The sequence below is a fragment of the Lepidochelys kempii genome, chromosome 1, assembly GCF_965140265.1.
Source record: "Lepidochelys kempii isolate rLepKem1 chromosome 1, rLepKem1.hap2, whole genome shotgun sequence".
In the NCBI taxonomy this organism is placed as follows: domain Eukaryota; kingdom Metazoa; phylum Chordata; order Testudines; family Cheloniidae; genus Lepidochelys; species Lepidochelys kempii.
Window position 1 is genome coordinate 230,052,023 of NC_133256.1, and position 27,872 is coordinate 230,079,894.

The 27,872-nt window shown below is 42.4% G+C and overlaps 1 protein-coding gene across 4 annotated transcripts in view; it reads left to right on the plus strand.

Annotated features, from left to right (window-relative positions):
* Window positions 1–27,872, plus strand: part of ITPR2 (inositol 1,4,5-trisphosphate receptor type 2) — a 356,349-nt gene that overhangs the window by 130,529 nt on the left and 197,948 nt on the right. For all 4 annotated transcript variants that reach the window (XM_073317588.1, XM_073317596.1, XM_073317605.1 and 1 more), the window contains 8 exons: window positions 42–293; window positions 1,617–1,761; window positions 3,280–3,430; window positions 16,862–17,052; window positions 19,637–19,769; window positions 20,657–20,714; window positions 22,906–23,071; window positions 24,951–25,124. In XM_073317588.1, the coding sequence (XP_073173689.1) occupies window positions 42–293; window positions 1,617–1,761; window positions 3,280–3,430; window positions 16,862–17,052; window positions 19,637–19,769; window positions 20,657–20,714; window positions 22,906–23,071; window positions 24,951–25,124 (1,270 nt within the window). The remainder of the gene's footprint in view (window positions 1–41; window positions 294–1,616; window positions 1,762–3,279; window positions 3,431–16,861; window positions 17,053–19,636; window positions 19,770–20,656; window positions 20,715–22,905; window positions 23,072–24,950; window positions 25,125–27,872) is intronic.

A 27,872-nucleotide genomic window follows, 5' to 3' on the forward strand; every position in this document is an offset into this window, starting at 1 on the left:
AGATACTACTGAAAGTGTAACATTATTTTTATTACCTTAAGGTACCAATTAAACCTCTTTGCAAGGATGTGCCTGGATCGTCAGTATCTAGCCATTAACCAGGTTTCAACACAGCTCTCAGTAGACTTGATCCTACGATGTATGTCTGATGAAAGCCTCCCTTATGACCTCCGGGCTTCTTTTTGCCGTCTTATGCTGCACATGCACGTTGACAGAGATCCTCAGGAGTCTGTAGTACCCGTTAGATATGCCAGACTGTGGACTGAAATTCCTACCAAGATCACAATCCATGAGTAAGTTTAAAAAAACAAACACCCCAAAGCATTTTAAATGGATCAGACCTACTCAGAATAAAATTGTAAGTGGCTGTAATTTTAATGCAACACACATGTGAACAGATATTTTGCTGGAGAACACAAACCATTAGGCACCATTAATCCTGGAAATTTAAAAGGGTCACTTTATTCGTGAGTGTGTTCTTTAAAATGCATTGTGATAGGGGAGATGAAATGGCCTTTTCCTGGGAACGACAAAGGGTGAAGCCATTACATTCAATTAAATATTACACCCTCACTAGGCTGAACCTTAGTTTTACAATTAGAGCTTTATTGTGGCTTTAAAGCCACAACCTATAGTCAGTTGAAGCAGTTCAGAGGCAATGGCCTCAATCCAGGAAAGCACTTAAGCACGTGCTTCATTTTAAGTATGGGAGGAGCTCCACTGACTTCAGTGGGAACTCTCACTTGCTTGATTGCTTTGATGCACTGGGGCCTTTATGTATGAGTCAGGCATAGTAGTTCTGGGCAGTGGCGTAGCCAGGTGGAGGAAACAGGGGCAGTGGAGATGATTAAAAAAAAAAAAAAAAAGACGCCACCCTCTAGTACTCACCCGGCGGCGCTCCGGGTCTTTGGCGGCGGGTCAGGTGGCACTCTGGCCTCGTGTCCTTCACTCACTCCGGTCTTCGGCGGCACTGAAGGACCGCCCCTCCCCCCACAACGCTGCCAAAGACTGGAGCGAGTGAAGGACCCGAGGCCGGAGTGCTGCTGAAGACCTCCGCCGCCAAAGACCCGGAGCGCCGCCAGGTGAGTAAAAATTTAAAAGGCACCAAAGAATTAAAAAGGCACCACTTCTGCTCAGTGGGGGAGCGACTGCTGCCTTGTTGTCCCCCTAGCTACGCTACTGGTTCTGGGGGGCATGTGCCACAGTGCAACAAATACTGCTGCATTCTTTCACAGGGTGCAGTGTCTGCCCCCCATCCTTACCAGCTCATTTCTTTTTTTTTTTTTTTTTTTTTTTTTGGGTGATGGAAGGATTGTGCAAAAAGGGGAGTTGATCATGGACTTAACTTCTTACCATCTTTTCTACTATCACCACTGGTGTTGAGTCCCCCCCAGACCTGTGCCACAAGTGGAGGGAAGATTTGTTTGCATCCTTTGCCTGCCACCCTGGTGCACACAAGCAGGACTAACTGCGATCTAGCCCTTTTCTGCACCAGAGAACTTAAAATAAGGTTAAAGCATCATGAGTGGTTGGAGGATTTGGTAATTTTTTACATTACAGCTCATCATATCAATGGAAGAGGTTAATTTTGCTTCTCCCTATGTTTTGCCTGGTAGGTATGATTCTTTCACAGACTCCTCGAGAAATGACATGAAGAGGAAATTTGCTTTGACCATGGAATTTGTAGAAGAGTACTTGAAAGAAGTTGTAAATCAGCCATTTCCTTTTGGGGACAAAGAGAAAAACAAACTTACATTTGAGGTACTTTTCAGTTATCTTTGTCACAATTTATTGTACCCCTTGAATCAAACAATGAAGTGGTAGGGCATAACTGTTAGCTGTATTAACCAGGTTTTCTTTTGAAAAGAAAAGTTTAAGAACATATTTGATTATACAGTAGAACAAGGGTTCGGACCCCTCGGGGGGTTGCGAGATTATTATATGGGGGGTCGTGAGCTGTCAGCCTCCACCCCAAACGCAGCTTTGCCTCCAGCGTTTATAATGGTGTTAAATTAAACACACATTTTTATATATTTATAAGGGGTGGAAGTCACACTCAGAGGCTTGCTAGGTGAAAAGGGGTCAGTACAAAAGTTTGAGAACCATTGCAGTAGAACTGCCTGAGTTATGAACACCTTAGGGATGGAGGTTGTTTGTGGTTCTTTCAAAGGTTTACAACTGAAAATTGATTTAATGCAGCTTTGAAACTACTATGCAGAAGAAAAATGCTGTTTTTAACCATCTTAATTTAAATGAAACAAGCACAGAAACAGTTTCCTTACCTTGTCAAATCTTTTTTTAAAACTTTCCATTTATTTCGTTTAGTAGTTTGTTTAACACAGTACTGTACAGTATTTGCTTTTTTTGGTCTTTCCTGCTGCCTGATTGCATGCTTCCAGTTCCAAATGAGGTGTGTGGTTGATTCGTAACTCTGAGGTTCTACCGTAGAATGTTCTTTAAGAAATATCTTAATACCCACTTCCTTAATTCCACTCTTTTTGCTTCCCGCTTTTGTTTTGTATACTGTACTGTGTGCTGTTAAACAGCTGCAGTTCCTCACTACACCAGAAGTGGCTGCATTTCAGTGGCAAATGAAGTGATTTGTATGTGGGAGGGGTGTATACACACATGCTCTGTGTACTTAAGAGGTTTGAGATCTTTAGGGTGAAAAGTGCTGTATTCTGTGTCGGATGTGGTAATAAGGGAATTGTATTGCACCACATAATCTTGTCCTTTATTACAGTCCAGAACACCTAACAGAAGAAAGGGTTACGTAGGATTGAGTCTTCTAGAATCAAATTAAAGAACACTTACAGCTGCCCTAGCTTAAACTGCCTCTGGCCATGCAGCATTGCCTCCACTATCTATTTACCTTTCCACAGTCTGGCGGCTGCTGTTTCAAGATGCTTCTCCACTGCAGCTGTTGCCATCTGGAACAGCCTTCTGGCTTCTCTCTGCCTCATAGACTTTCCTTCTCATTTCTTTTCTCCAATGGAACTAGATCTCCCCCCAGCTCTGCCTAAACCTCATGCTGTTTTCTCTCCTGCTTTCATTTAACCCAGTAATTGCATTATCTAACTCTGAGAAGCATTTGACAATTAGGGGCCTGGGCTCACATCGATGGAAAGGCTCCCATTGAATTCATTGGGTCTTGGATCAGCCCCATAGTCTGTATGAAAGACAAAAGGACAGGACAAAATATAACTGTATTGTACAGTTCAACACCACTAATGTTGCAGAGGTTGTTTTCATTGTGATTGTTTTTTTTCCCTCCCGCAGGTGGTGCATCTGGCTCGAAATCTCATATACTTTGGCTTTTATAGTTTTAGTGAGCTGCTCAGACTGACCAGGACACTGCTGGCTATTCTAGATATTGTTCAGGGTCCTATGTCATCATACTTCGAAAGACTAAGCAAATTTCAGGATGGAGGTGAGAAAAAGCAGTGAAAAGTTTTTATTAAAATGCATAATTCACTATTTGGGAAGGAAGCAATTTATGCTATATGTCTTTGATCTGTCTGTACACACATCCATCCAAATATGTGGACAGCAGATGATTTCAGAATGCATAAAAATGATCAATTTAAAAGAACTTTTAGACTGATTGACTGATACAGTATCACATGGTGCCACATGGGATACCGAGGCCTGGAACCTGGTTTGGAACGGTCAGCTCCAAACAAGTGGAGGGAGTAGCAGCTTTCTGGGTGTGGTGCAAGCAGTTGCACATGTATAGTACCGGCATTTACCAGTCATTGAGGAAGATGCTTGTCCACTTTGAAGTGAGATGCTGTGCTGGCAGCTGTTAGTCATAGAATCCTAGAAGGAGCAGATGGAAAAGACCTATTAGCCATCCTGTCCGTCTTCCTGCTGATGCAGGATTGTTCCCTAATGAACACTTTCTTGTATTTTGGCTAGGTCAGAATTTAAATGCCCTAAACAATGGGGCTTTCACACCTCCCTGGGGAAGAGTATTTCACAGCCTCACTGTCAGAGAGTTAAATTTTCCTGTTCTTAATTTTATTAGATGATATGCTCCATCTGTGTCGCACCCTAAACAATTCCTCTTCCTCCTTGATGTTTATACTCTTCAAATATTTATAGACGGTTACCATGTTTTTCCCTTTTGTCATCTCTGAGCCAAGCAACACATATTTAGTTCTTTTAATCTTTCCTCAGTCTCTGGTGTTACTCTTCTCTGATTTGCCTCCTGTTTGTCAAAGTCTTTCACAGAATGCCGTGCTCTGTACAGAACGCTATATTCCAGGTGATGTCTAATCAGAACTTTACAGAAAGGGACGATTATCTGTTACTTGTGGCCGCCATTTGAATTGGCTGTTTTTGCTGACATGTCGCATTGCAAACTCATAGATTCATAGATATTTAGGTCAGAAGGGACCATTATGATCATCTAGTCTGACCTCCTGCACAATGCAGGCCACAGAATTTCACCCACCACTCCTAAAAAAGACCTCACACCTATATCTGTGCTATTGAAGTCCTCAAATTGTAGTTTGAAGACCTCAAGGAGCAGAGAATCCTCCAGCAAGTGACCCGTGCCCCATGCTACAGAGGAAGGCGAAAAACCTCCAGGGCCTTCCAAACTCATTTCTAGAAATGGCCCCAAGGAGCAAAGTTTGTTTCTAGAGCCAAACTTTCACAGAGTCTGCGGGAGCTGGGCACTCAGATCTGTGATTTTGGGTCAGTCTGATCTCTGTGCACATCTGTAAACCTGGGGTCTCCCTCCACTCATTGTCTTTACTCACTGCTGTCACCCATAGCTCTGTTTCACCAATTCTGTGTTCTCCCTCCCTTTGACTGTATGTGTTTCAGGCTATTCTGGAGGAAGGAAAGTTACTCATTGAGCACAGAGGGTCAGGTTTTGCTCAGTTATGCTGATATAAATCCAGAGCAAATCCATGAAAATCCAGAGCTACCCCAATATAACTAAGATCAGAAAGTCAGGAGTTAGAGCACTGAAAAATACAAATAAGATCTGTGAGAATAACACTGCACCTGTGGGAATAACAGGTCCCGATGATACATATAGTACACTTAAGTATAGTGCTATTTAGAGAACAGTGAAAGTCCGTGGAGAAGATCAAACATAGGTGTGGGGGGAAAAACCACCTATTTCACTGAATTAAATCTATGCACAACACCTAGACAGGTTCACTGGATACAGCACTGTTCTTTAGTAATGTGTCACGTGCCATTTCCTCCATCTTTATCTCCACTTTCTTCAGCAAGAGGGTGCTGTCAAAGTGTTTTGGTCCCTGTGGCTAGCCTCCACCTTTGTCTGTGCTGACCCTTTTTAGTCTCCTTCTTGGATGTAGTTGTTTCCACGGATGTAAGTCTGATGAGCGCTGCAGATGGACTGTAGATGTGTGTAGCTCTGGGTACAACAGAGAACCTGTGTGTGTGGGACTAGCACTGCCTTGAGAAGGACTGACTTCTTAATGGTGTTTGTTTGGACATGGCCCCTACTCTGCCTTCCCCTGCTAGTCAAGTGGCAAGGAATCCTGACTCTTCTGAGAGAGTTCCTTGCCATTTTGAACTGGTGTCAGTCTGTTCTGCATCCTTAGGTGTGCATCCTGCGGAGTCATTAGGGTGTGCTGGCATGGCCTGGATATTTGCAATAAAATCTTGCTGTATAGAGATAGTCTTTCTTAGGTTGGAATAGCTTGTGAGACTTGCTGGACATCCCACACAGCCATTTCTAGAAGATGAGGATGTGCGTTTTCTCTAGTTGACCATGCCTTATCTCTAGTGTGTCTTCCCCTTTTCTAACTTATGCATCCAAAAGAATATGCGCTGCCCATTATAGTCGCTACTGATGTGCAGAGTGGTACTGAATGTGGAAAGACCTTTACCCTTGTGTAACCTGGCCTGCTCCCAGGCAGCTCTGCATTTCTCCCTTGCTCCTGTGGATGTACATGCTTTTGGCATGGACAAAATTAGGTTCTCAGGGTGCATCTATTACAAGGATGCATTCTGAGAGTGATTTATCGCGGGCCATTGAGTATTCTCAAGGGCTATGTTGCAATAGCTGCATAGCTGAAGATCTTAGTGCAGCGAAAAAGGAAAGTGCTTTTTAAAAAACAAAAACAAAAAAACCCAATCATTGTTAACTTTAGAAAAGATTAAAATAAAGGGAAAACTAGAAAGCAGTTCCAGGTATTGTAGTTGTTGACATTCAAAAGACAGCTGGTGTGGCTGAAATGTCAACTATTTATAACTTCTCCATAAGTTGATTTCTTGCTATAGCTTTCTGATGAATGAATGAATTGGACCTACGTGCTAGGTCCTCAGCTGGTGTAAATTGTTGAGTTCATATCCTAAAACTCAGGATCAAAGAGTCACTAACTAGGTTGTGACATGATAGACTCTCTTCCCTATGAATTATATCAGTAATATATCTTGAACATTAAGGAGTCCTTAAGTATGCATTGCAAAAACAGGAAGTAATGGCCCAGAAGCAGTGGAATAGCTGCCCTTTCTTTTTATTTTTTCCACATGATTCTGTGTCTTAGTCAGAGACATGAACATCCCCACTTTTTCCATCCCAACCCTCTTTCCCCACCCTTAGAGATCCATATAAGGAACAACCTCCGTCCTTGCAACCATGGAGGAACTGACAAAATTTCATCAAGTCCTTCGGTACATCTTTCTGGTTTGCTAGAAGGTTTGCTGTTGAGCACTTACTCCTCCTTTCTACGCCTAGTCTTAAGGCTTGTCTTCACTACTGGGGTAAGTCGACCTAAGTTACGCCACTCCAGCTATGTAGCTTTGGTTGACTTACCCTGGTGTCTTCACTCCGCTGTGTTGACGGGAGACACTCTCCAGTTGACTTACCTTACTCTCCTTGGAGAGGTGGAGTACTGGGGTTGACTGGAGAGCGCTCTGTCATTGATTTTAGCGGGTCTTCACTAGACCCACTAAATTGATACCTGCTGCGTCGATTGCAGCAGCCAAGAAGACAAGCCCTTATAGCTGTAGGATTGGTTTAATGCCATTGGGAGTCCTGCTTATGGAAGGGCTACTGGAAAAGGCCTATATGGGCTGAGCATGCTATCACCATGAAACTCTCTCATTCCTGATCACCCCAAATGCATCAGCATGAAACAATGTAGAGAGCCCCTCTGACTAATATGGTGCTGGCTGCTCAGAAACCAAAACAAATGAGAGCAGTATTAGAATAGAATAGAGGGGATTTGGACCCCACATATGGACTCCAGCAATCCTGTCTTCTGCCCCTTCTGCTGCACTTGGGGGTCCTCTGCCACTAAAGAAAAAGGGGCTGGATTTCATCCAGGGCCTATTGAATTGATGAGATGGTTTCTAAGTCTTGCATATATATCCATTTGCTGCTCCTTTTTATTGTTAACAAGTCTAAACATCATTTTGAGACAGGCTTTGATTAGCAGCACTAAGGCAGTTCCTACCTGTCAGACTGGAGAGATGATTTATCCCAACAGTTTTAAAAAAAATTATTCAGCAGACTATTTGAGGATTAACTCTTGGGAAATTTAGGCAGGCTGATCACAGATTTCTATAATGCAGTAATTGCTACATCTTGTTGACTATTATTTGGACAAAAGAAAGCCAGTACAAGTGGGAGTTACTTCCCCTCCAGATATGTTTGATTTTCTGGAGTGGAATATTTCTCTTTCATAATTATTTTTTCTGCCACTAGACCTGTGCCCCTATGTGATTCTGAAGCACCCTCCTTTTCCAGGGACCCCATACAACATACATTTACCCATCTCGCCAACTAGAATTCCCATGGAGATTCCCATGATCTTTTATGGCTTCGGGGCAGCATGCTATTGCAGAGATTAAATTCCCTGCCTTCCCTCCTCCCCTGTTGAAAAGTTGAACTTTGACAACACTTTCTGGTTTTCTGGTCCACGTAGTGGAAAAGGAAGTAGTACCACAAATGGCAGACCCTCACAAAAAGGGGAGAGTTGGTGGAGTTTCTTGGTAGCTGGAGTAGGTTGCTGGCAAACTGGAGGTGTCTGAGTTGTGAATACATGGAGGAGATCCAGTTTTATTGGGGAGTTGGGAGCTGGATGTGGCCTCACGTGTATTTTCAGATAGGGCCCCGTGGAATGTAGAGCTGGCCCCACTCTCTCTCCTTTAATGTTATGTATTATATTTCTAATAGGCTAACCTGAGGTCAGCTAGTTATTGAGGGGTGAATCATGGTTTAATGAAGAAATAAAGTGTGATGTTCGTTTGTTTATGGTATGTTCTACAGCCTTTATGAGCAAATTCTGTGGAAAACCTGTAAAAATTAATACCTCTTTTACAAATGGAGCTATAAGGCTTTATGTTCCTGGCAAATAATATATAGCTCAAAGGATTTGAAATAAAATGTGCTCCTTTAAGTATTGAAGTGATGTTGTTATATGTTTCATAAATGGCTATAACTTTTCATGCACAAAAATTAAATTACATGAAGAAATGTGGCCAGATCAACAAAGGCAAAGACATTTAGAGTTAAATTAAAAGCCCCATAGCAGCTTTATCTTATAGTAACTGGTCATTAGAGCACATGTGGCGCTCTGCCAGAGGACCCCATAGTTCTGGCCAGTGTTACATGCCCTTGGCTGGTTCTATATGAATAAAACTTAAAAAGCTTACACTGAATCAGTATTAAGAGTCTCTCAGGAATCCACAAAAGCAAGGGCATTTGGAGTTGATTCCTGTTCCAGCTGTAATTCACCTAATTGCAGAGGCCCTTACTGGCTAAGGGCCCATTCTTGATGCTGGTTTGGGCCTCCTGTGAAGCACAGTCAACCTTGAACTGCAGCTGACTTCTGTGGAAGTTGTGGGCTCTTAGCAGTTCTTGGGATCAGGACCAATGTAGGGAGGAGCGGCCTCTGCTGTGATCTTGGTTAGAGCGGGGAAACAGGCAATCCTTTGGAGTCAGGGGTTCTAATATTCAAGTGATATCAGATATCCAGACCTCAGAATCTAATCTGATTATCCACCACAGCTCAATTGTCTCCAGAGCCCCCTTTTTCCTAGGCCCCAGGGGCTCCCTCTCTCTACCAGGCTTCATCTGTTTCAGGAGTGAGAGGGGAATTAGCTGAGACATTTAGAGATGCTGAGTGGCTGCTCCCCCACATCTTCAAGGGGCAGTGTTTTAAATCCTTCAGTCCTGAAAGAGGCTCTGGCAAGTGTGTGTGTGTGTGTGGGGGGGCTCAAGCCTTGATAGAAGAGGGACAGTAAAACCTCTAAGTGTTTAGTATCCCTCCCATGGTTCTGACAGATGCAGCTGAGCAGCAGCCAGAGACTTTCTTCCATTCTGCCCCCTCTCTGAAGGAAAAAGGATCTTTGGGGGTGGGGTGTTCTGAGTCTTTTGGGGTCTTTTGTGACTGGAGTTCGGATGTCCGACAGCTGTAGTTTTCAACCTTTTTTCATTTGTGGACCCCTACAAAATTTCGACTGGAGCTGCAGATCTCTTCAGAAATCTTAGATGTAATCTGAGGACCCCCAGGGGTCCATGGACCACAGGTTCAAAACCACTATCCTACAGAGAGAGAGAGTTCGGGTAGGAGTGCAGAATATAAGTAATTTCATGATGATGATCAGAAATATTTGGCTCCACAAACAGGGACGATATTTGGGCTCATTGGGAAGTTTATTATTACTCATCCTTTCCTCCCAGTCTCTGTCAGTATGGGTGAGAGATGAGGTGCCGAAGCATGAAATTTCTACGTAGCACACGCTGCCAGATTCTTATTACACTGCAATGGGAGTGCAGCTATCCAGAGGACACAAGCACCGTGGCAATACAGAATATATTTGCAAGACCTCAATAAGTTTGGCTGTACAGTACTCAGTAACAAAAATGCTGAGGTAAAAATGTTTCATAGAGAGTTTGGCGTTGTGTGACACTGCTCACATAAAAATAAATAAATTTTTTGTCTGCAAAACCACTCATTTGTCCCCCCCTTCCCTCGCTTTTTTTTTTATAAATAAGATTGACCGACGTGTTGCCCTTTTACTGGACACGTTAATGAGCAGTTGTCAAAGTGCATTTGTTCTCTATCTGATCATTAAGCACCAGATTTTAAAAAAGACTCCATCACCCAGTGACGCCCATTTAGGCACCTAAATAAAGATTTCCAAAATTGTTCAGCACCCAGCAGCTCTGTGTTCTTAATGGGAATTCCTGGCTGCTGAAATCTGCCTGAAAACTTGGCTGCTTTTTAAAATGCCTTACTGAGAGCTGAGCACTCTTGAATATCTCGCTCCAGCAGTGAGTGCTGGAGCACTTTTGAACCCTAGGAATCCAATCTTACTTGTTAATGGCCAAACTTCCATTGATTTTAATAGCGGTGGGAACAGGCTCAGTCCCTTTGTGACTGATACGAACAAGAATAGAAATATATAACTGGTAGTACTAGGTATTACATTTAACCAAGTTTGATATTTTTGGATTGAGTCTTGTGTTCAGTCAATGATATTTCCGCAGAAAATATTTTCAGGCTATTTTTTTGGTAAAGTAGTCTCAACTCTCTTTCTATGTACTACCTTCTAAGGTTTCAAATAAACTAAGGGCCAAATAATGATACCTTCCTCATGTGGAATAGTACCTTTTGCCATGAGTGGTTCCACTGATGTCCAGAAGGCTACTTGTGCAGAAAGAGTATTACTCGCTCTGAGTAAGGACATCATAATCTGGCCCTAAGAAACATTAGGGTAAGTAAAATGTGTCAGCTAGCGAACTGTGGAGACTGAAGTCCATTGTTTATCTACAGCCCGGGTATGGCATGGGGCCCCGCTCTCTCTGAGCTTCCTCACACTAACTCATGTATCTCATCTCCACGTATACTTCATCTTCCATATCAGTCCTAGCCTCACCACTGAGACTGTCAACAAGGGTTCCTAATTGTGTCAGTTGTGATGCTGCTTGTAGTGTGCTTGATTCTTGTCCACTGGGAGCAGGACAGAAACCACCACATAGCCACTGGCTGGGAGCAATATTAAGACAAGGCATAGTTTGCCAATTCCTTTCCTAGTGGCTTTTCTCCTTGAATATAGCTTTGTCATTTAACATCCATGCTATATTGCATAGCACTTTTCTGTTTGTGTTTATTTTGCTCTTAAATAATTTACTGGTCTGAACAATTCTATCAGGACATATGTTTTATGCAGGAAGTGAGGTGTCCCATTATCCAACATGTCGATTGCATGTTCTTTATAACTTAACTCCTCTGAAATCTCTCTCGTCTCAGAGAGGCCATTGTGTTGTCAATCATGCCAAATTGTATGAGCTTATGTGCCACAGGTTTGTGACAGAAAGTGATATTCATTAGGAAGTTGTGATCACTATAATACAATGCAATGAAAAGGAGGTGCACAGTTGTCTTTCCAAAAGATGACAAACATTCTTTTTTTCCAGCCCCTCGTTTTAGTACCTGTCAGTCTGTAACTCCTTTAAATGAGCATCAGAACCTACCTTGATTTCACTCTTTCATTGTACTATATATTGGTGAATAAATCACTTATCTCTAACTCCCTGGACACATTCTACACTAGAATTGTGAAACCATAATAGGATGCACTTGTGGTTCTTGACAGTGCAACTCTGGGTAAGAGTCTCACAAAATACATTTTGTGCTCTCTTCTGAGAGGCATCTGCTCAGTAACACTCAGGATTTAGCCCAATTAGTAACAATGGAGGTGGTAGGTTAATTTATTATTTATTAATGTATTGTGGTAGCACCTAGCGCCCCAATGTGTTAGGCACTGTACAAACACTTAATAAGACACAGGCCCTGCCCCCAAGAGCTTACAATCTAAATAGATGAATGAGACAAAAGGTGGGAGGGCAAACAAATGCAGAGAAATGCAGTGACTTGCTAGGAATAGTACAAAGGGCTCTATCCATTGGACCATGCTGATTGGATGTAACAGATCTGAAGTACATACCTACTCTTGGTTAAACTTTTCTATAGATCTGATTTACCCCTTCCTCCTTCTAAGGCCGATATTTACATTGAGTGGCATGTAGATCACTTTGTTTAGGTCTCTTGGAGGAGACCTCTTAAAATCAAGTTTCTGTCTAATCTTCATGGATATTCCTAAAGCACAGGTTCCTTTGCGTGTCTTGTGCCCTCTCTGGCGCCCCATGCTTGTGGCACTGTGTACTGGTTGACGGTCACCCACCACCTGCGAGACAGTTGTGTTTCAGTGGTGGTCTGCATATACAGGCATACAGCTTGTGAAATATTTTGGGTTCTTTCACTTTGAAAAGTATACTGGTAACTAATTGTCCTAAGTGCTATTTCATTTTAATTCCAGAAATTTTCTCCCCCAAACCTGCTGGGTGTTAATTTAAAATATAATTGCTGATATCTTGCTGTTTGCTAAGATGCTGTATGAGATTGATTTGCCTGTTCCTCCCAGCCTTGCCGGTATTGTTGACAAAAAGAAAAGTATATTGGTTTAAAGAGGGTCTTAATCATTGCAGCTATAACTACTAAAATTGATTTAAACTGGCTTTTTCCCTACTAAAAACACTTTCAGCTGTATTAATGAAATACAACCGAAAATGACAACCTTCTTTAGTGGATCTTCCTCTAGCTTTTAGTCACACACACAGGTTGATGTTCAAGGAATGTTTGGGAGGAAGGAGTGTAGTGAATCCAGTGTAACTTTTCCTTTGTTATAGGTTCAATTGTGAAGCTGCCTTGCATCGCCCTTGCACTTCCTACCTCTGTTGCTAGTCTGTGCATAGGCTCTGACTCTGTGGGTGCTCTGGGGCTGGAACACCCACAGGGGAAAAAATAGTGGGTGCTCAACAGCCACCTGCCAATCAGCTCCTCCCTGCCTCCTATCAGCTGTTAGTCAGCGGGTCGGAGGAGCGGAGTGGGAAAAGGCAGAGTGAGGGCAGGACATGCTCCGGGGAGGGGGTAGGGTTGGGTCTTGGGGGAAGGAGGGGCCTCAGGGCCAAGTGAGGGTAGAGCACCCCTGGGGAAAGCTGAAAGTCAGCACCTGTGAGTAGGGGCAAGGGAAGGAGGCTGCCTCTTTTGTTTTCTTTGGTACTCTTATAATTCCCCTCTCTGTAGTATCTGAGTTCCTCCACAATCTTTAGTATATTTATTCTCACAAGAGCACTCTGAGGTAGGGAAGTGCTATTATTCTCCTCACTTTTCAGATCGGAGAATGGAGAGAAAGAGATGCTAAGTGAGTTGCCCCAGGCCACACAGGAAATCTGGCAGAGTAGGAATTGGACCTGGGTCTCTCATGTCCTAGACTATCCTCCTAACCACTGCACCAACCTTCTTCGGACGTTTGTGGGGTATCTTCTCCCCTTGCACATGTGTGGGTGACAAGTGAGGGAGCAGAAGTGGGGATTGGGCATAACCTTGACTTTATCCCCCTCCTCCCCCACTGAACGTACAGAGCAGCACCGCTGATTTGTTGCAGATGGGGAAGTGATTACTCTTCACTCTGGAGCAAGAGAGGGACCAGCCCATACTGTGACTGAGTCACAGTTTGATTTCTGATTTGCTCCTGACACAGTGCAACTATGCATTGCCCTTGATCGGAGCTCATGGTGGGGGGGAAGTCTAATCCTATATTGCATAGTACCTGGGCCTTTGCTATTTCAGCAGGATTTATCTTAGAGGTTGGAATGATTGAAATATTCAGGGAATTTCCAATCCGAAATTGCACACTTGTATACTGAATACCTACTTTCAGTGGACCAATTCCTGAGAGGACTGCTAGGCACTTGCAGATCCCATTGACATCAATTAAAAGTACCTCTCAAGATCTTTTTTTTTAGAAAGAAATTGGGTTTGACATAAAAATCTAGAAGACTATCTTCTTGTCACTTTTTTTCAATTTATTCTGACTGGTTCTTCACTCTGCAATACCAGTTGTATTGTGCTGTAACTCCATTGACTCTTTTTATGCAGAATTCATTAACTTCTGAAATCTCCATTACTAATTGGGAAAATTTTTACCTCCATATACATTTTTCAAGTAATGGGATGACAAGTCACCAAGGAGTGATGCAGTCCCATTATCTTGTACTGTGGTCTTTCCTTTTGTTGTTGTTGCTCTGTTTCTTAAACCAAGGGGATACCTAAAAGTCCTACAGCTGCACTTCACTGTTAGCAGACTGTGCAGCTGAAAGGACAGGGTGTTATGAATGAGATCATCTGTTTCACAAATTGGTGGTAAATAGTATTTAAAAAAAACAACTTAAATGGAGCCACTTTAAAGGTCAAGGGACCTGATTCTTCTCTTCGTAAGCCTGTTTTACACTGATGTAACTCCATTGTAATCAATGCAGATAAACATTGTTTAGCATTTTGGGGGGAGGTGATCCTAGTCTCACGTTTCATGCAGTTTAAAGATCAGTTCTGCCAGATATATGATTTCCAGCACCATGCAGTAGCCAGGAGGATATTTGGAAACATTTTTATTACCTTACTTATGTGCAGGCAGTTAGGAGGATCTGCCTGTGTATGACCCTGATGTTCGGATTTAGTCTTCAGTCTGATACCCAGTGCTTTTCTTCCTAGCATGATGCAAAAACGGCCAGAAATTATTCCCCCCTACCCCCCCTTAACTTGTATGGACGTGAAGGAGTATTTTCAAAAGCCCAATTCAAACAGATTGCACACCAGACTGAATGCTGAACAGGACCTGAAACGTGACACTAATGTGTCTCATTCACTTTGAAAAAGCACATTCTTTCTTCTTTTTAAGTTAGGGTTAAAGGCCCCCTCTTTCCTCACATACAATACGTGAACTCCATGAATGGGGGCAAAAAGGCATAAGGGGAAGATATTGCTAGCAAAATATAATAGGATGTTGACCTTTTGCTGCAGATTATATAGAAAGAGGGTTATTGTGATGTTGCTGTTGCCTGCTGATTAAAGTATACAGAAGACATTCAAGGAACTACTTAAGCCTTCTACCAAATTATATCTTCTCTTCCAGCCCTTGGTTTGCTTTTGCATACTCTAGGTATTCCCGCTTAGAGGGAGGATCTCTTTCCACCATTGTCTCATTGTCTTATCCATTAGTTCGTATCTGTGAGTTACGAGTTATGAAAAGACTAATTCACACTGGTAGGAATCGTTATGTCCTGTCCAGAGCAAGACCCAAATTCCTCCTTCTCCTCCTCCTCTTCTTCCCCCATCCTAGAATGAAGATGGTCATTCGTTCATAGAACTGTTCACGTCAAAAGTCAGAGTAGAAGAACAGCAGCACAGTTTGTCTGAACAAACAGCATCCTCATGTGTTGTTTGATCCAACTCTTAGCAGAGTCAATAGAATGGATGGTTGAACTGGGCTCTTAGGGCTAGATTAAACTGGAAAGCTTAGCTCTGAGGTGAGTAAGTTTCTTCCTAGGAGGAGCCCAGGCAAGGAACTGTAACTGTAGAGCAGCGGTTCTCAACCAGGGGCCTGGGGCCCCCTCCATGGCCATGAGCAGGTTTCAGGGGGGGGGGACGCCAAACAGGGCCAATGTTAGATTTGCTGGGACCCAGAGCAGAAAGCTGAAGCCCCACTGTGTGGCGCTGAAGCCCAGGGCTCCTAGCCTGGCAACCTGGAGCTGAATTCAAAGCCTGAGCAACTTAGCTTTGTGAGGACCCCTGTGGTATGAGGCCCTGGACAGTTACCCTGCTTGATACATCCTATAAAAGCCAGGACCAGCATTAGGCAGAAAAACAGTTGTGGCACTGGCCAGCCATGGAGTTTTTATAGCATGTTCGGGGGGCCTCGGAAAGAAAAAGATTGAGAACCCCTGCTCTAGAGAATATTTTGACATTCAGGTCAGGCTATAAGGTCTGTCCCTTTCCCAGGATTTTTCTGAAGTGGGAAGGTTGAGCAAATGGGGCTGAGAGGTGGGAGAATCTTAGCTTGTGAGAATGTGGAGGCTTTTGCAATTTGAACATTGGTTCAGCTTGTAGGCTGTATACGTTTTATGAAGTGTGTGTGTGTGTATGTGCTCAGAGCTGTGGATGGGAGTATGTTGAGTACATCCAAATAAATGTTTCAAGATTGGTAACATAATCAAATGGCCAAGGGGTTTGGTAATAGGGGACAGCATACAAAGCTTTTTCTATCTCTAGGTCACTGGTTAAAATCAGATTAAGTCCGTAGAGACCAAAAGTCCGGAGAGACCAAAAGTCCTTACCAACTGATGGCATCTTTGTGTCCCATTTTAAAATCATTTGTTGGTCTCAGTCCAGTTCCTACGGTGCAGGTGTCTACATCCCCATCGTTGGAAATTTGAAAGAACAGGCTGGACAAATACCTGTCAGGGATGGCCTAGGTATACTTAATCTTGCCTCAGAACAGGAGGCTGGACTAGATAACTTATGATAACTTCTCGAGGTCTCGTCTAGCACTACATCTCTGAGATTCTACAATTCTATCGCCAAATCCACCACCCCAATTGGCAAATCTTCATGGAGAAGCCAACAAAGAGAGTGGGCATGGAAACTGAACTAGGCACTCTTCTCCTGAGGTGTTCCCTGCAGAACAAGGTTATGAGCACATTGATGGGGTGAACGAGTGTTTGGGGACCCTGGTCTCTTGGCCTTTCCGTTGGCCTGCAAGTGTGTCCTTTGCGGAACGGTGATGTGGCAGATTTATTTGGCTCCAAAACCATAGATATTTTGACTTAACTCTTTCCCTCCTGTGCAGCTGTAGCTGGAAAGAGATGATTTAGTCCTTAGTAGATTTATTAAGATTGTTGGGGTATTTTTGCCACATGAAGAACGTGTGTGTGTGTGTGTGTGTGTGTGTGTGTGTGGGGAGGCAGGGAGGGAGGGTTTGAAAGAAAGGTTCACCAATTGTATGATTTCTTTTTAATACCTAGGAAACAATGTTATGAGGACCATCCATGGTGTGGGAGAGATGATGACACAAATGGTACTGAGCAGAGGATCTATCTTTCCCATCAGCATACCTGATGTACAGCCAAGCCTCCACTCGAGCAAGCAGGCCAGCCCAGACAGTGAAGATGTGACTGTGATGGACACCAAATTAAAAATCATTGAGATCTTGCAGGTAAAAACCATGATGGAAAATTACAAAGCAGCTAGTTAATTTTAACCTACTTCTTTATTTACTTAGGGGCCAATTCTGCGACCCAGTCTTTCTCATTGAGGAGTACCTTTCTCTAATGGTCGTGCCTTGGCATGGAGAAGAATACCGCTCAGTGTCTGTAAGGGTGACAGAATCTGGCCCTTAAAACTATCCCAGAAATATTCTCTAGACCAGTGGTCCTCAAACTTTTGAATTGGTGACTCCTTTCACACAGAAAGCCTGTGAGAGTGACTCCCCACCCCTTGTAAAGTAAAAACAATTTTTTTTTATTTAGCACTAGTATAAATGCTGGAAGCAAAGCGGGGTTTGAGGGTGGAGGCTGACAGGTCACGACCCCCCGCATCATAACCTTGTGACCCCCTGAGGGGTCACGACCACCGTTTGATGAGAACCCCTGCTCTAGAGACAAAGGATATATTTCCAGATTAATTATACTTGTCTTACATCAGTATAATTTCATTGACTTCAATAGTTACTCCTCATTTCCATCGGTGTATCTTAGAACAGAACTGAGTCCAGACACACTGGAGAAATGCAGGGCCAGACATTCTGGAAGCTCTCTCCAGATGTTCACTGGTGGAACTGAACAGAATTTGGGTCAGTGTCGTTGTATCCTAGCCATTCCATGAGGTACATCCACTAGCGTATATCTTTAGGGTTCTCACCTTGGGCTGCTGTAAGTTATGTGCCACACAGTGTCTATTATTCTGCATACCAACTCCCACTTCCAGGTACACACACTCTGTAGAAGTTTTTTAGTATTTTTTGTAAATTCTGCTATCTGTTGATACAATTTGTCACTTTTGAAGCTTTCCATTTATACTGAATGTTTATGAAGTACGTCTTTTATATTTCCTTAATTACAAGTTGCTGAAAGACTAGCAATTGTTGGGTTATGCTTACTGTAGCATATAATTGTTCAAAATGTGATAAACTGCATATTTCAGAGCTCAGAAATGAGCATAGGGTGATGCTAAACTGCACTACTTTAGGGAGAGCCCTGGGAAAATATTACTATCTGGAGTGTCACTCCCACTTCCTTGCTCTCTCCTTGTTCTGAGAGGAGCAGTAAGCTATGACACCGCTTTTGGGATGCAGCTTACTTTCCCTTCATACCTGGCTGGCTCTGCTGGTTGGCACTTGGGAGGGCAGAGCCACGGTTCCAATTTCTTCCTGCCCACTCCCTACCTGTATGCTCACAGGAGAAAGATTCAGGTGAGGCAGCTCCTCCTTTCCCTTCTTCTCTCTAGCCTCCATCCGAGCAGGTCTAATGCAGTTCCACAGGGAGTTGGAGAGGCCTTACCCGCCACTGTTACTCTCTGACATGGCTACGTAACACTAGGGCACAATCCCGTCTCATACAGGACAACCTCAGCATTACAGACCCCTCGGGAACGGAGGCTGTCCGTAACTCTGAAATGTTCGTAACTCTGAACAAAGCACAGTTCGGGTTCCAGATCCAGTAGCTGATGCTCCAGGCCAGGATTCAGCAGCAGCTGAGCTCTCTACTCAGCCCTAGCATGAGTTTTCAAACTTGGCCCCCTCCAGGCAGGGGTGTGTGTGTGTGTGTGTGTGTGAGAGAGAGAAAACAGAATGTTTCTCTCCCAGGGAGGGGGGTTAAAAACTGCATGTCCCCCTCATGGGGAGTGGGTGAAAGATCCCCGGTGCTGCACGTGCTCTGCTGGCTTCAACTGCCTTGGGCTGGCAGCCCCAGCGTCTTGCTGCAAGTGGTTGCCCCGTGAGTGGGGGTGGGGTGGGGGGGACAGGCAGCCCAGGTGTGGCTACCTTTAAGATGCAATACAGGCACAATATAGTACTGGCTGCTTCTTTTTTTTTTTTTTTTTTTTTGGTCTCTGCTGCTGCCTGATTTGTTTCTCTGGTTTCACATGGTGTCCGGTTCACTGGTCAGTCCTTAACTCTGATATTCGTACCTTTTGAGGATCTACTGTATACTTATGTGTTAACCCCCCTTCACACCAGTTTTATACCACAATACAGGCACAATGAGAGTTAAGCACACCTAAAACAGGGAAAAAATGTATACCCGTCCAAACCCTGCTGCCCTTATGTGAATATTTTCACAGAGCCAGATTCTGATCGCAGTTACCCTGTTGTAAATCCAATGAGCAAGTTACGTTTGTTTAAAAAAGTAAACCTCAGAAATAATCCTTTGTCCTTAGGTTTATATTCACCACAAAGTATCCTCAAAAAGCAAACACTGGCCAGGATATCACCACTAGTATTTTGCACTGAAAAATAAATGATTTGGCTTTAGTGTTTTCATGCAGCTTTGGGCAGATGGGCAGATCTCAGAGCTGCGGGACGAGTCTGAACTGACTAAAATATTCATGGTGAAGGAGGTGCAGCCTAAATGCCGCAGCATAGTGTGGGAGGTCAATCCCAGGAAAGAAATCACAAAAATTATCATTTGAAAAACATAGCTGTTTTATTTTCAGTAATAGACTTAAAATTAGCTCCTTCCCCCGTCAGAAAACAGGTTAGAGAGAGAGAAAACTGTATCTTATTTTAAACTCTTGTCTTGTAGTTTATCCTTAGTGTTAGACTGGACTATAGAATATCCTACATGTTGTCTATCTATAAGAAAGAATTTGGAGAAGACAGCGAGAATGTTGATAGCTCCACCACCTCTCCACCAGACACACCAGGGTTTGTCTCAGGTAACTGTTGCTATTGTATTGCAGTTTATTGTTGCGGTAATTTTAGTAAGCAATGAACTTAACTACTTCAGAAAGCTACACATCGCTCCAGATTGAAAGCTAGAGGGGTGCCCACAATAATGGATATTTGCTGAGTTGCTGCTCTCTAATTAAAATATGATTCAGTTTTCCTATGACGGTTATTTATTTATTCATTTGTATGCTTCCCAAAGGTTTGCTACATGACAAAACAAATGAGTGAGAACGGACCATGGAGGATGGAGTGGGGATGGATAGAGTTAAGCGTTGCTCTGTTTTTCTTTCTCGTGTTTTGCGTGCCTTGTGGCAGAACTGAGGTTTTCAGAGGGCTTTAAATGGGGGTGGGGCTGATGAACTGGTTTACAGAGAATGTTTATGGATAGAGCAGTGGTACGGAAAAAAGCCCGGAACTGTCTGAAGAGATGAGAAGAGGGTATTCTGGTTTTGCTGACAGAGCAGAGCAGGTGGGTGCAAAAGGAACGGCAATTAACACTAATTCTTCAACAAGTTTGTGTCATTGTCTGCTGTTTTGGGGGGTTGGTTACATCAAAGAAAATATGAAAGATGCAGCTTGCAAAGCCTTTGGGGGCATGGGTCGTCTTTGTTCTATTTGTACAGCGCCTAGCACAATGGGGTCCTGGTACATGACTGTGGCTCCTAAATGCTACTGCAATACAAATAAGAATAATTAAGGCCCGATCCTTCCCTCCTTATTATGGGAAAATTTCCATTAACTGCTTCAAATGGAGTTTTGCCTGGCCAAGGAGTCCATAGTTGGGCCTTCAGTTTGTTGCACATACTTAAACAGAGACCATAGTTTCTTTAGCTGTGAAAACTAAATTGTGGTCCTGTGTTTTGTTTTTTGGCAGCAATTGTTCCGGACATAGATGAAATTGCAGCTCAGGCCGAGACGATGTTTGCTGGCAGGTATGCTCTCTGAAGGTTATTCTTGTGTCTGTATGTGCTCAATAACACACAACATCTTTCTATCCGATTTTTGTTTCTAATTGACAATTTCTGTTTATTTTTTGTGTATCTTCCTCTCTCTTCCTCTCCTTTTACTGGTTCCTGTTGCCACATAGCATAACCTCCTACAGAGGAGGTGGTGGCAGTAGTAGCTCCACTGTAGCATAGATGTTCGACCAGGGCCATGAAGTTCAGATCTGGGTTCCAAACACCCTAAAATTCAAGTGTGTATGGATCTGGTTTGGCCAGTTGTGGGGTCTGGATTGGACACTCTACCCCCGAAGTTCAGGAGGGTTTGGATTCAGGTTTTTGGCTGGTTCCCATCTCTGCTGGGGCTTATCTGCATGGGAAAATTAAACTGGTATAAAGGAAGGTGTGAATTTGAAGTACTATAGTTATACTGGTATAACTCTCTGTGTGGATACTCTTATTCCAGTATAAAAGTTCCTTTTTCTGGTTTAGTTTTGTCACTTTGGAAATGGCTTAAGATAAACCAAAAAACGCCACTCTTATTCTGGAATAAGAACGTCCACATAGGGGAGTTGTGCTGGTATAACTGTATCAGTTTAACTCTGTTGGTACACTTGTATGAGTATAACTGGAAACATTTCCTGTGTAGACAAACCTTTAGATGCTAGTGATTTTCCCAGAACTGAGGAGAAGGGGGAAAGATGTCTGAGATGGGTGTTCTGAACTTTCCTCACCAAGTATGTCCCCTATGTGTTCTTAGGCTTTGCCAAAAAGGGGAGTGTCCTCAGTCCTGTCCCTGAACTCCTATAATGAAAAACAACACACCACTCTGGTGTGGCTGTTGGCACCTGCATCTTTCAATTGAACACTGACTGTGAATGGCTTCTTGGAACCATTATTTCTGCTTTGATATGCTAAATGTAATTCTGCTTTCTGTCTTCCAGATTATAAATATGATCCAGAAATATGGTGCCTTTGGCAATTTTTACTGGTTTTGTAGTTCATTTTTCCTACATTTAATTTTAGCAGCAGCGGATAGGGGACGAATAAAAAGGACAGGGCCAAATTCATCTTGGGTGCAACTCCATTGACTTTGGTGGGCTTGTACCAGCGATGAGTTGGTCACCCAGACGTAAAGTGATGTGTTTGCAAAATGGAGCTTAATCACAGTGTTTGATGCATTTCATACGTATTTATAAATTCATAGATATTTAGGTCAGAAGGGACCATTATGATCATCTAGTCTGACCTCCTGCACAATGCAGGCCACAGAATTTCACCCACCACTCCTACAAAAAAAAACCCTCACACCTATATCTGTGCTATTGAGGTCCTCAAATCGTAGTTTAAAGACTTCAAGGAGCAAAGAATCCTCCAGCAAGTGACCCGTGCCCCATGCTACAGAGGAAGGCGAAAAACCTCCAGGGCCTCTTCCAATCTGCCCTGGAGGAAAATTCCTTCCCGACTCCAAATATGGCAATCAGCTAAACCCTGAGCACATGGGCAAGATTCATCAGCCAGATACTACAGAAAATTCTTTCCTGGGTAACTCGGATCTCACCCCATCTAATAGCCCATCTAATAGCCCATCACAGGCCATTGTGCCTATTTATGAATATTTAATTACCAAAACCATGTTATCCAATCATACCATCTCCTCCATAAACTTATTGAGTTTAATCTTAAAGCCAGATAGATTTTTTGCCCCCACTGCTTCCCTTGGAAGGCTATTCCAAAACTTCACTCCTCTGATGGTTAAAAATCTTCATCTAATTTCTAGTCTAAATTTCCTAGTGGCCAGTTTATATCCATTTGTTCTTGTGTCCACATTGGTACTGAGCTTAAATAATTCCTCTCCCTCTCTGGTGTTTATCCCTCTGATATATTTATAGAGAGCAATCATATCTCCCCTCAACCTTCTTTTAGTTAGGCTAAAGAAGCCAAGCTCCCATGTACTTTCAGACAGTACTGGCGATTCTGCTACAAGCATCAGATTGCCACAAAGAAAATAACCCTGGCATTGAAGCTTCTGTAAAATGAACTAAAGTGGGGAGTGGTTTTTAATTTACATCTCACAGTTTGTCCTGTTCGGTTTTAAGAGCGCTGTCAAAGTGTGTGTGTGTGATTTGATTTGATTTATTGATTTACACCACAGGTTTTTAACTTGTTTGGGCTTTTGCAGAAAAGAGAAAAATCCAGTGCAACTTGATGATGAGGGGGGCAGAACATTTCTACGAGTCCTCATTCACCTTATCATGCATGACTACCCTCCTTTGCTGTCAGGGGCCCTACAGCTGCTATTTAAGCATTTCAGCCAAAGAGCAGAAGTTTTGCAAGCATTTAAACAGGTACAGGTGCAATGGTGTTTCATGAAATCTACTGTGTGAGGAAAAAGGAAGTCGTCTCAAAGTCTAGTAGTCTCACTTAAACTGCCAGTTACAGTATTAGAATGTCGCTTCCTTATAAATTGAAGGTCCAAATTCAGCCCTCTTGCTCCATGGGAGCTGCACATAAACAGTTGCACATAAGTGAGCCAAGCTCCAGGTGTCTCAAGGCAGAGACCCAAAAACGGAGACACCTGGAATTGGAGCTGCTGTTGACTATGTAGGCCTGAGTGACTTGCCCACGGTCACATAGAACAGCAAGTGAATAACAGAGCCAGGCATAGTACTCAGCTGTTGTTCTGTCGACTAGATAACACCCCCATTTCTGTATAAATTTTTAACATGTTAACCCTAATCTATTAAGAAACCTGATGTAATGGGTTTAGATAATAGAGGACTTTCTTGGTTATGGTGACTGATAATTTACCTTTTTTGAGATAATTTGATGCTTATTTCAGGAGTTCACTAGCATGTTGCCACCTCATTATGTAAAAGGTGGTGGTTTTTCTTGTCGTAAAACCAGGCAAATGATAAATAGCTGGAAAGCCTTTGTTGTAATACTTTTGCAGAGTTGCATACTGGCCTCCCACCAGGATATTAAAGCGGGACCATGCTGATTAGGTGCATAAATAGCTGCTATTCCTAGTTAAGTGAGAGTTGCATACCTAATATGTTTGTTTGTAAAAGAAAGGAAAAGTCTAACTGGCAAATAAACTAAAATGGCTGTGGAGGAAGTGGAATGTGACTATGTATGTGGACGAGCAGCACTCATCAATTCAGTAGGATAACAAGTCTGTATACTGTTAAGCAAGCAGCCTATGAGAACTTCAAGATTATATTCTAAAATAGTGAATATTTGTCTGTGAACGGCAATTTTAAAAAATATATATTATCAATGTTCTTATCTGCCATGTGACAATATTCACTTGATGTGGCATTTTCTTTTACAACAGTTTGATTTCTTAGTGGTGGTTATTGGGTTATACAGGGATCATTGTTAGGTCAAATTTTGTTGAATCTCTTCATTAATAATTTAGGAGAAGGAGCAAATAGCCTAATAGGGAACTTTTAAAGATGATACTAAATTTGGAGGAGTTATGAACACCAGTGAGCAGAAAGAAAGATTAAATATATGGGCAGGAAATGAAAAAATAGATTCATCTGGAAAAATGCAAGCGGTCATAACTGGGGGTAAATTATATGAGATGTGTCAAGCATCAATGCTGAAAGAGATTTAGGTGTGTTTCCCTGTAGCTGGTAATGAAAATTAGGTCACATATGTTTGTTTTGTTTTGTTCCATTTTTAGTCAAAATGTTAATGATCTTTATAATTGAAATTTCAATATTTGGAAAATGTTGACTATCTCTACAGTTCACGTTTGGATCTCTTGATTTCTTGTAATGTCAATCTTGTCTTTCCATGAAATATTATTTACATGGGATAAACTGCTGCTTACTATATTCTTTTAATACCAGAAGGAGCATAATCCTGGTGTCCCCATTAGCTCTGCCATAGATCTCAGGGGTTTATAGACAGTTGTTTACATTGCAAACATTTTGCAGTGTGATGATAAAGGGAGCAGAATGTTTTAAACATTGTAACAGTTTTGCTTTGGGCAAAACAGTCTTCAGTGGCAATAACTTCAGTATGACTTAAGTATGTGATTAAAGGCTTTGCTCAACTGGGGCCAAAGAGACTAAGAATGGAAAATTTCAGTTCAAAAGATGATAATTTCATAAGGTCATGAGGGAGTGAAACCAGGGCATTAAAATGAAAACCATTAAACAAACTTCACTGCAGCTGGCTCTGCTGTAATATAACTGTGGATTACTGTATTTTCAGGTCCAGTTACTGGTGTCTAATCAGGATGTGGACAACTACAAGCAAATCAAAGCTGATCTTGACCAGCTCCGACTGACTGTAGAAAAATCTGAACTGTGGGTTGAAAAGAGCAGCAGCTACGAGAGTGGGGAGCTAGGTGACAGTCAGGCGAAAGGGGGTGAAGAACCGATAGAGGTGTGTCTCTAAAGTCCTAGGCCACCTGTGTTCCTATATAGTTAACATATAGTTTAATAAACCCTCTCTCTCTCTCTCTCTCTCTCTCTCTCACATATATATTATTAAACTAGAAATTCAAAATGGTGCTGCTGGCAAGCAGGTGATATCCAAAATGCTGGGTAAACGTTAGTATTAAAGAAGGAAGAAGACAAAACCAAAGGTGTTTTTCTAGGAGTTCTCAGTATTCTCCTCTGCTAAGTTTAATAAGAGCTATATTGTCTCAGAGAGAGTCTCCTTCAGTTTGGTCCAGCAAGAGTGCTACAGATCTGTTTGTGACATCACTCTGTTGCTGTGCAGGTGATCCAGAGGTCATACTTCCACTATTACAATGACTATTGCAAAATTGAATAGGAGGGGAAGGATAGACTTTCCCCAAAACTTTGGCCAACCCCAAAGTGAGCATTGATGTGAGAAAGGGGAAGGAGATAAAGGACCCTTATTCAGTTATGCTGGGTGGTGCTACACCTCTATCCAGATCTCAATTCTCATGTAGTTTCCTTAGATACAGGGGATTATAGAAAGTGTTTATAGAACAAGATGATGGAACCAACACCCAGGCAATGCAGGGTGGGGCCCAACAATGATGCCATAATCACAAATCACACGGAGAATTATAAGAGCTGTGAGGGGGAAATAATCATCTCTATGAAATAGAGTCTATGCTGGCATAACTCCCTACTGCAGATTCTGTGTATGCCAACAGGAGTTCTTCTGCTGACTTAGTAAGATCAGCTCCCCAAACTACTTTAGCTAACTCTACAGAAACACTTTTTTCTTTCAGATCAGATGTGGCTACACTAGGCATTCTGCTGTCACGGCCGTGTCTCCTTGGGGTGTGAGTTTTTTGTCACACTGCTCTCAAACATGCTTATGTCAGTGGAACTTTATAGAATATGCAAGGCCTGAAATTCAGTGCAGGACACTTGGCCACCCTTGTCACTTGAATGGAAGAGACAACATTTAAGTCTTGTCTACACTTGTAAGTTAATTTGGATTAAGGTAGCATGTGAATTTAAAAGTTCAATAGCTATTTCTTAACTCCATATGTGGATGCTCTTATTCTGGAATCAGTGTCCCCATACATGGAGTTATTCAGGAGCAGTTATGCAGAAATAACTATAACTTCATGTATAGAGAAATCTTTAGTTCCCCCACTCTGCCCCTGCTCTGGCTTCTGATAGGTTTGATTGTTGCCCTGAGTGTGTTTTGGGGAACATTAATTTCAAGCATTATGTATATTTTAGGGTTATGGGCCCAATCCTACAATCTTTACTCATGTAGTGAGTAAGCACTGGGCACCTAACTGTGCCATCCTTACTTGCGTGGAACAGTACCGTGCCGTCCGTAGTCCCATGAAAATTAATGATCCTATTTCAGTAGAAAAGTATAACTCAGTGTGAGAGTGGCAGAATCTGGCCCTGGCTTAGGGCTGTAGGATAGGATCCTATAACTGATGAAACAGTAGTAATTGCCTGTGAATTTTACAAATAGAGCAAGGAGCCATTTTTAGAAATTCCCACTCTCTAACAACACAAATATTCAGAATAGAACATAGATTAGTACAGGCTCTGTGACTTCTTTGCCCCCTGTGGAAAAGCATGACAGAGAACGTCTATCACAGGGCATAACAAGGCAAGATATGCAACCAAGTGCCTCTGATGTCCCAGAGGTGTGATTATCTCTTGATAACTACATCCCTGGAATACTCTTACAGGTTCAATAAACAGTTTTTTATTTTGTTAAGAGAGAGGATGGATTTAGTTTAATGCTGATCAGCACTTCCAGATAAGATGTATAGTTCTCACGGATTATAAAACTACTTTGACTGAGGAAAAATGCTGATAAACGTAACAGGTAAATTAATCTTGGTTAACCAACAGTCCCAGGGCAAAGGAGAGTGGTTAAATTATAGCAAAGAACCTGAAATATCTTCCACAACATCAATCCAAACATCTACTAAGAGGCAACATGCATATTAACAAACCCTAAACAAATAATAGTCGTCTTGTTGTTGCATAGATGAACACAAACATGCCAAATAACAGTGCTGACATTGTTATGAACTGTCATGAATGGCCAAGCAGCCTAGCTTTTAAATTTTCCGCTTTTAAATTCATTTCCACATCACCCAGAGATGAGCATTGAAGCATCATCTCTACTGGAGGAACATCTTCAATCCTCATAGTGGCCGGCTGGTGCCAGATTATCAACATCCATACACCTTATGTTCTTCATGCTTTTGAAAAAAAAAAATCTATTTATCTTTACTGCAAAGATTGTCTTCGTCTTATTCTCCAGATCTGCTGTGTTACTCACTTAATTTCAGTCTGTAATCTTTCCAGGTCCATTAGAGATAGGCTTGGACCAAATACTATCTATCTAAGATACTCATGACTTCCATTGCTATCTCATTTAAACATTTTACAACCTTTATTACGTTTAACCTCATAACACCCCTATGAAGTAGGGAAGTGCTATTATTATGAGGAAATGAGACAAAGTAAATTGTCCAAACATAACACACGAAGTTTGTGGCAGAGGAAGGAATTAAACGCAGATCTCCCGAGTCCCAGGCTTGCACCATAGCCTTTGGATCATCATTTCTCTTCTCTATACTTCCATTTTGCTCTTACCTGTTGTTGTTGCTCCTCTTCTTTATTTGTTGTTGTTAAAAACAGTTCGCTGATATTCAGTCAGTTGCACTAA